This window comes from Helianthus annuus, chromosome 15, assembly GCF_002127325.2.
Source record: "Helianthus annuus cultivar XRQ/B chromosome 15, HanXRQr2.0-SUNRISE, whole genome shotgun sequence".
Classification (NCBI taxonomy): domain Eukaryota; kingdom Viridiplantae; phylum Streptophyta; class Magnoliopsida; order Asterales; family Asteraceae; genus Helianthus; species Helianthus annuus.
The window spans coordinates 45,523,328-45,531,625 of NC_035447.2; the positions used below are offsets into that span (position 1 = coordinate 45,523,328).

Genomic DNA, 8,298 nt, shown 5'->3' on the forward strand with positions numbered 1-8,298 from the left:
CAGCATTGTCTGGTTATATTGTCATTCATAATGGCGAATTCTATCCAAAAGCCCAATAAAGTCCCGAAATCTGCATAAAAGCTGAAAAGTTCTTATAAAAAGCCATTACAAATGGTGAAATCTGCATACAAAGTACAAAAAAAAGCCATTACAAATGGCGAAATCTGCAAAAGTTCTTACAAAAGTCATTCCAAATGGCGAAATCTACAATAAAAGCCATTAACAATGGCGATTTCTTTTAAAGTTCTTACAAGATTCCACAGTGTCTGCTAATATTGCCATTCAAAATGGCGATTTTTGCACAAAAGCCTTTCATATTGGCGATTTCTATTATATATTTGTAAGATTCCACCATTTTCTGCTAATATTGCCATTAAAAGGGCGATTTTTCCCTATGTGTTTTTCTCATCAGTCTCGTTTACTAAGTTGGATCATTGTTCAAGAATTTACCACCCCAACTTTTTCTGCTAATATTGCCATTAATGATTTGAATGTAGAGATAACAACAATACATCAATAACTATCTTAATTTCTTGGGTCAAATCAACAGAATAGGCAATTTAAGGTAAAAGATTAACAAAGTTAGCATATACTTTTAGCTCATAAAAAGAGTAAATTACAATTTCAGTCCCTAGGGTTTACACCCAATCACACTTTCAGCCCTCATTTAAAGAAGCCGAACACTCGGGTCCTTTTGGTTGGCAATTGGAATCAATCAAGTCCCTCTTTACATTATCCGTTAATCAACTGTTAGTTGACCGGTGTATAACTGTCTTCTTACTTATAATTCGAAGGGCATTTTGGTCATTTCATTGTTTATAACCCACAATGACAGATTTCATCCTCTTCAAAACCCTGTATTCAACCATTCACTCCTCCCATTCCATCTTCTCCAAAATCAAACCCTAACTTTGTACTTTTTGCTTGTTCACTAAATTCCCAACTTTACCCTTTTGTTTTCTGCTTACAACTGTATACTCATCATCCTCCACACACCGTTCTCTACCCTGGCCACTTCTTTGCTAATTCTAATTCAATCAATTTTAACTTTGGCCGCTTCTTTTCTAATTTAAGATTCTATTAGCGATGGACAACCCAACTCTGCTAATATTCTCGAAGATATTTCCTTGTCACGCCTTGGTATTCCCAATCACAGCTTCACCACCTTCTAAATTAACAGCAGTATTGACCCCTAATACTGGGGCTAAACTAGGTCGACCTATAACATTGTTCTACACAACAGGGAACAAGATAGGCTGGCTTTCCACATTACCAGCGTTTTCAATCAGCAGAAGGGATCCTGCTCTGAAATTTCTTCCTCTCCTTCAGTTATCCAACCCCTCTCCTCCCTATTATCAGCCGCAACAAAATCCAAGACCTTAGCTGGGGTCGAAACATTAGAGGACACCAGGTTTGTTGTACATGGGGATTTAGAGGGTGTAGAACAAGTATCAGACGAGAAATTACCTTGATTGGTGGTGTTCACCGCCTCATCAAACGAGTTTGGACTTCCCACAGCAGGAGATTGTACCGAAATAGCTTCTTCAACATCCATGGGGGCATCAAAAGAAGCAGGGGGTGGAGAATGATGGGTAATTGGAGTCGAAATCTTCCCCTTTAGGTTGATGTTCGGATTCTCGTGAACTAGGTCATTTACACTCAAGTTTGCAAGAGGTAAATGCCCTTTTTCACTCTTCCAAGGCTTGTGGATTCCATTGCTATTACCAATTGACGAACCAGAGGAAGAAAGAACGCCAACATGATCTTTAGGGTTTTTTTGGTGTTACAGAACCTTTTAAAAGGGAGAGAGATGACTTATTCGTATTATAATTTTAGAGGGCATTTTGGTTTTTAGGCTTGTGAGTTTCTCTAATTTTTTTAAATATGAATACACAAGTTATAAAAAATATCAATCTTACAATCATGTGTAACTCAAGAAAAATATCTATTATTACACAACAAAACAACATTTATATAATTACATCGATTATTCCAAACTAACAAATCAAATCAAATCAAATCAAAGAAAGGGTAACCATATCTTCCAAGCTTTTACATCACAATCCAAACTCCCACTATACACAAGATAAGAGGTACCACTAGATTCAGCAGAAATACAACTATCAACAGTAGCAGCCAAACACTTGATTGGACCATTATGCCCCTCCAACACACACACACGACTATATTTTTTTCCACCAATACCCCTCCAAATTCTAACTGTTTTATCAGCTGACCCACTAATAACCAAATCCCCCACCACCACAATACACAATACTGCCATACCATGCCCCCTAAGAGCACCAGCCACCACCATATGCCGCCAATCGCCGCCACTCTCTCCGCCGTTCCCCTTTTCCCACACGAGTATCGACCGATCGCAAGCACCGGAATATAAAACGGACCCATCCGGGCTTAAAGCCAATGCGTTCACCGCGGATTTGTGTTTTTCTAATGTGTCTACCAGTGTATGTTTTTTCTCTCCGGGGTATTTTCTCCATACCTTGATTTTTCGGTCAGCGGACCCGGTGTAGATGTATCCGTCATGTGACACCACTATGGCGTTGATTGCATCATCGTGTGCGTCAGAAACGGATTCCAAACACTTGAAATCCGATGTCCGCCACACCTTAAACGTCCTGTCCCATGATGCCGAGTAGAGAAGAGAGCCGTCGTGTGACAAGGCCAAAGCAGCAACCGCGTCTATGTGATTTACCTGAAAGAATTTAAAGAGCGATTTAAACAAACATAATGATATTTTCTGTGTATTGAATCACTAAAATCCTAACCCACTGCTCGTTTTTAAAAGACTTGGTTTTGTTATTTAAAAAAAAGCAGTAACGCAACTTATTGTACGTTTATCTTCTGTTTCAATATAATTTCTTATCAAGTTTAATATATTATTTGTTCTTTAAGATAAAAAAAATAATAACATATGTCAACAAGTATGATTAAAAAACACTACTACTACTAATAATAAAATATCTCTAACAACTATACTAAGGGGAGGAGGGGTGGTTCACTAGTGATAGAAACTATCACTCTCATTATCCAATCAAGTTATGCCATGTGTACAATCAATATTCTATCACTAGTGATAGAAATGTAGGGGGGTGGTATCACTAGTGATGGTATCACAACCTTTTTTATTTATTCCATCAGTGTACAACTCCTCAGCACTAGAGTACAACCCACCATACACAAAGTTCCAAACTTCAACGCATGACCACCACAACGCGTTAACTCTTCCACGCGTGATGAAACCACCGGCGGCGGTGTAGCGTGACCATTTCACGCGTTGTACAATGCCATCACGGGACCGCCCCGTGTGGCCTAATATTCAAACAAAAATAAAATAATAACTCATTAATAAAAAAAGTTAAAAATAAATGAAATCAAATAATAACAAATACAATAAATAAATTTACCCATGTACACTTCTTATTCCGTGGTATCTTTATATAATTCTTCGCTAAAAACATCTTTGTAACACGATCATTGATCGTAGGTAACGTCGCCAGGTATGTCGACGTTACCGTTTTCCTCTTATTAACCTCGTCATCGTCGTGTTCAATTTTCCAAACACGAATTTTATGATCCTGGTGACCGGTAAACAACTTATCACCGCAAACCACCATCGACTTCACCGTACTCTCGCCATACGCCATCAAATTCTGGACCGTTGGTAAAGCGTCCCGAGGCCAGACCCGAACTTGGTTGTCGGAGGATCCGGAGAGGAGGTGTTTTCCGGCGAGAGTAAGAGAGGTTATGGATGATGTATGGGCTTTAAAGGTGGTGAGGTAGTGGTGTTTTTGGGTGGTTGATGGTTGTTTGGATGTCGTTAACGATGTAACCGAAGCTAAACTGTTTTCGGAAGATGATGAGTCGGATTCTGGTGGAAATTCCGGTAAGATTTCTTGATCGGTTGACCACCGGTGGTGATGTTGAAGAATTCCCATTTTGGTGGATTGGATACTATGAAAATGGAGGTGTGTGTGAGTGTGAATATCATTGGGTTAGGTTTACATGTATATATAAATAGGATGGATGACGTGGCGTACGGCGTATGTTAGTGAAGGTACGGGTGGATAGGTTAGAGAGACGCAATTTGGCGTGCAAGTTGCATTGTTGTGGGGAGCTACTTCATGTCTTCTTTCGCATACATTACAACGACTGCTATTCGTGAGTCAACTTGAACAATATTTTAGAATGATGGCTAATAATTATTTTTTTAAATGGTTGATTCTTGATAGCATATGAAACAGAAAAATAAAATATAAAACGTCTATTTATATTCTTGTTAAATGTTAAATGTGTATATTTAATCAACTGGATAAGGGTGGAACTGTGCAAGTTGCCAACTGGAATATTCTCTGAAGAACCAGGAAGTCAAGTTCAGGCCGAAGCCTGTAAATGAAGATCTGGATCTTGTTAAAGGTTGGAAGAGTTTCCTGCAAAACAGAAAACCGTTAGGCTCGCCGCAGAGATGGGAGGGCCACTCTGCGACCACCCTCCGGCGTGAGGATAAGTATTGGTAGAGAGAGAAAATAGAGAGAGAAAATAGGGACGAAGGTTCAGAGAAATCGTACTTGGATTTGTACTTGAGGGGGTATTTATAGTAGTCAACTGAGATGACGTCATCCGTTTGGACGCACTTGAACGGGGGCTCGTCCTCGGAGTTTTCTGGCGTGGGGTGGACATGCTTTGGATGCCCGCCCGAGTGTAGTCCGGTTCGTCTCTGGGATCATGTCCGGCCTCGGACATGTGTCTTCAAGTCCCCTAGTTTGGGAAGTCTTTTTATGAAGACTTTGACAAACTATTATTCCAAGCTTTTTTATCCCGTTCAGATGACGTGTCACTGTAGGAGTAGTTTTAAATTAATTACGTGGCGTGTTTTGTATGGTGTGGGTGACCTTCACTATTTGGACCGTCGGTCACCTACATGTGACGGTAACGGAACCCTTGTTGGGAATCGTGGGAAGCGACGGTTGATGTGACTGGCCCCAACCGACTTATATTTTTCTATAAATTCAATTTTTCACCACTTCATTTTTACCGTTTTTTCTCTCTTTTTCATTCTCCTCTGCTGTTACCCTCTCTAGTATCTTCTTCTTCTCCAAAGAAAAAAGGTGCGTCTTTGTTCCTTTTTACTTTTTACAGTTATGGCTCCGGGTAAGGAGAACCTTTCGGAGAGTGTGAGCGTGCTTACCCAACGTCAGTTGGATAAGTTTATTAGAGAATATAGGATTCCCTTAGATCTACATCCGGTCCTCTCTTCCAGTACGGAAGCCATATACCCCTTTCGTCAAGGGAAATTCCCCTTTTACACTCGCGTCTGTAACTTCGCCAATTATAGGGTTCCTTTTTCGCGTTTTCTGATTAGGGTTTTGCAGTTTTTTAGAGTTCACGTTTGTCAGGTTAACCCATTCGGCCTTAGCCGTGTTAACCATTTTGAGATTTCTTGTCGAGCCCTCGATAAGAAACCGGATTTGAACGTTTTCCGGTATTTTTATGAGTTTATCTCGGCCGGAGACTGGTACACTTTTGCACACCGGAAGAATGTCCCTTCTCCGTCTTCCAACGAACGGTCTAGTTTAAAAAACTGGAAAGATAACTTCTTTTGGTTAGACGACCGTTGCCTTCCGGAGGACATGAGGTGGCGTTTTAAGGACCAGTCTATGTCGTTCGATCTTGACGAAAACTTTGTTTTTAGCGAAAGCTTAGTCCGTGCTTTGATTGAGCATCAGTCCCCTATTCGTCCTCTTCCCGAGCATTTCCTTTGGTTAGGTCGAGTCAGTTTTTCGTGGGCCCGGGGGGATAAGGATTGGCCGATTATACGCCGGAAGAGTGATCGTAAGTTCCGGTTTTTTATACCCCCTTCGGCTCTTTTATTTGATAGTTTTGCTAACTCTTTATTTATTTTGGAAATGTAGGTGCTGCGATGTCGCTTCTTGATGCCTTAAAGGTTCCGAGCATGGACTCCTTTGACTTTGATTTCGAGCAGCAAGAGGACGTTCCGTTCATGAAGCAGGTAGCACCCTCTGCTCATCCCGTTCGTGGTCAGGCGGATACGAACATACCCGTATCGTCTGCTGCTGAAACGACCTCTTCCGTTCCGAAGGACTCTTCTGAACAAGCCACTGCTGAAGCGGTTTCCCATGTGCCGGCATCTTCTAAGGAGGCGGGAGGTTCGTCCGGATCTCATGCTGGGCAAAAGTCCATTCTTGACGACGTGGATGATGATCCGGAGATACGCAGTGTGGACGAGGCACTTCTGAATCAGCCTTCATCTTTGAAGAGTAAAAGCGTTGGAGCGGACACTGATCTGGTAATTCGTTCCCGCAAGAGGAAGGGTGAATCGGCTCAGATACGCTCTTTCGACTCTCTCCCCATGCCAAGATTGAAGAAGACGAAGGGGAGTTCTTATTCTGAAGGCACTGTGATGGAGGAGCTTGACGAACATCTTTCTGGGGGTAAGAGTTCAAGGGAAGAAGCGGCCTTAGCCCGCAGTAAACCGACTCCAGCTTATTCGGGTGGTTTTGTCCCTGATAGCGAGGTGGAGAGCATGGAGATGGAGAATCCGGTGGGCGTGGATAAGGGTAAGGCCCATAGTGAGCCGAAGGTGGTCACTTTTTCAGGTACGCACTTGGGCTCTTCTCTGGGTCCGGACTATTTTATGGATGATGAGGAAGATCAAGTGTCTTCGCTTCCCTCGTCTTGGTTCGGACCTGAGTTGATGTCCTTTTTTCGATATGCAGATCTGTTCTCGGAAGATATGGAGATTGACCCATCCACCGCTGAGGAGAAGTTTATTCCCGACTGGGACATTCGGAACAAAGATACGGTCCTGGATGTTTTGACCGCTAAGATGATGCTTTTCAATATAAATACTCCGATGGACCATGTTCGGAGTCGGAAGATGAAAAACCCGGATCTAGGGGCTGCGGTTTTGACTAATCAAGCTCAATCTAACATATTCGTGACGGAACTTTATCGTAGGTGGGTGGAAGCGGAGTCTGTACGGGAGAGTTTGGAGAAGGAAGTTCGTTCCTTGAAACGTAAAATTCTTAAGAGCCCGGAGGTGGAAAAGAAGGTAGCCCAGCTGACTCAAGACCTTCGGACTCAGCAAGAAAAGGTCACATCTTTGATGGCTCTGAATCAATCATCGCAGGCGGCTGCCGCGGCCGCTGCTGAGGACAGGGATAAGATCTCTTCGGAATTCAAGGTATTTTCTGAGTCTATGAAACAGAAGGACGAAGAGCACAAGGCGGTTTTGGCGAAAATGGAGGAATCCCTCAGCGGTGCCCGTCTTGCGTATGAGAGTATGATGGCTGGTACGCTCATATTTCCGTTTTATTAAATTCTTACTTCTTCTATTTTCTCTAACTTTTTTCCCAGAGCGTGATGCGCTTAAAACAGGGGAAGCTGATTTGAAGGGTCGTCTGGAGGAGATGGAGGGGGAGAATGCTTCTCTGAAAACGGAAGTGACTGATCTCCGCGAGACGAAAGTTTGGATGCTTACGGAAGGTGCCCAGCTTCTAGCGAAGAATATTCACAAGGGCAAGGAGATGACTGCTGCCGTGGCTGGGGTCAATAATGCGATGAGCGCGGTTGGCATTAACTCGGGCCTGCACTCCGGCTACGTTCATGCTTTGCAGAAAAAGACTCCTTTCAAGGAGATTCCACTGTTGAATCGTAATGCTACGGAGGAGCTGAAGGTGGCGGTCGCTTGTTTTGATACTCTCAAGTTCCCAGTAATAGAAGATCTTCCGAAGCTCAGCGACGCGCCCCTTCCTGAAATTAAGAAGGCCCTTCGCTTTGCTAGCGATGATTCGTCGGATGAATGAGGTGGACATGCCCGGCTTTTTGGGGTATGCACCTTAGGTATTTTTTAGTTAGTCCAGGTGAATGTAAAGCTCGTTCGGTACTTTGACAGATGTCCTGCTTTTTTGGACTTGTAATGATGTTTTTACTTTTGTTTGTTTGTTATCCTTTTGTGAATGGTATTAAAACTTATTCCGGTTGTTTATGTCCGGTTTATATCTGATGTAACTACTTTTCACATGCGTCCATGTTAATGGTGTACATTTTGAATTTTTCTAGAACGTTCTTTTGTTAAATGCGGATCCGATTTTGTCTTATTAAGGATAACTTGAAGGACATACGAACAATGCCAGTTCGTCTTTTCCTTTTAGGGTTGGATCCCTGGATTCGGCCGATGAGTATTTGTGAGTTGCAACTTTTTAACATTTTATTTATCAGGTTCGGAGTTTGAATTTCTCCGATAGATGCAAAGTA

General features: G+C 42.4%; 2 protein-coding genes across 2 annotated transcripts; one reads left to right on the forward strand and one right to left on the reverse strand.

Annotated features, from left to right (window-relative positions):
* Positions 1-1,926: 1,926 nt before the first annotated feature.
* LOC110911347 (protein JINGUBANG) lies at positions 1,927-4,031 on the reverse strand. Its single transcript, XM_022155955.2, has 2 exons — positions 3,429-4,031; positions 1,927-2,716 (listed from the first exon to the last, which is right to left on the reverse strand). Exons 1-2 carry the CDS (start codon positions 3,957-3,959, stop codon positions 2,021-2,023), a joined length of 1,227 nt encoding a protein of 408 aa, XP_022011647.1. The 5' UTR covers positions 3,960-4,031; the 3' UTR covers positions 1,927-2,020.
* A 3,164-nt stretch (positions 4,032-7,195) lies between these two features.
* On the forward strand, positions 7,196-7,876 carry LOC118487581. The gene is made up of 2 exons (XM_035984545.1): positions 7,196-7,334; positions 7,399-7,876. Exons 1-2 carry the CDS (start codon positions 7,241-7,243, stop codon positions 7,845-7,847), a joined length of 543 nt encoding a protein of 180 aa, XP_035840438.1. The 5' UTR covers positions 7,196-7,240; the 3' UTR covers positions 7,848-7,876.
* The last annotated feature ends 422 nt before the right edge of the window (positions 7,877-8,298 follow it).

What these genes read in the sequence shown, in the direction of transcription:
- LOC110911347 (XM_022155955.2), bottom strand. Translation starts at nt 3,959, where the DNA reads ATGGGAATTCTTCAACATCACCACCGGTGGTCAACCGATCAAGAAATC. An exon ending in GGAATAAGAAGTGTACATGG is followed by an intron (nt 2,717 to 3,428) that starts GTAAATTTATTT and finishes AAATTCTTTCAG; the next exon opens with GTAAATCACATAGACGCGGT.
- LOC118487581 (XM_035984545.1), top strand. Translation starts at nt 7,241, where the DNA reads ATGAAACAGAAGGACGAAGAGCACAAGGCGGTTTTGGCGAAAATGGAG. An exon ending in GTATGAGAGTATGATGGCTG is followed by an intron (nt 7,335 to 7,398) that starts GTACGCTCATAT and finishes CTTTTTTCCCAG; the next exon opens with AGCGTGATGCGCTTAAAACA.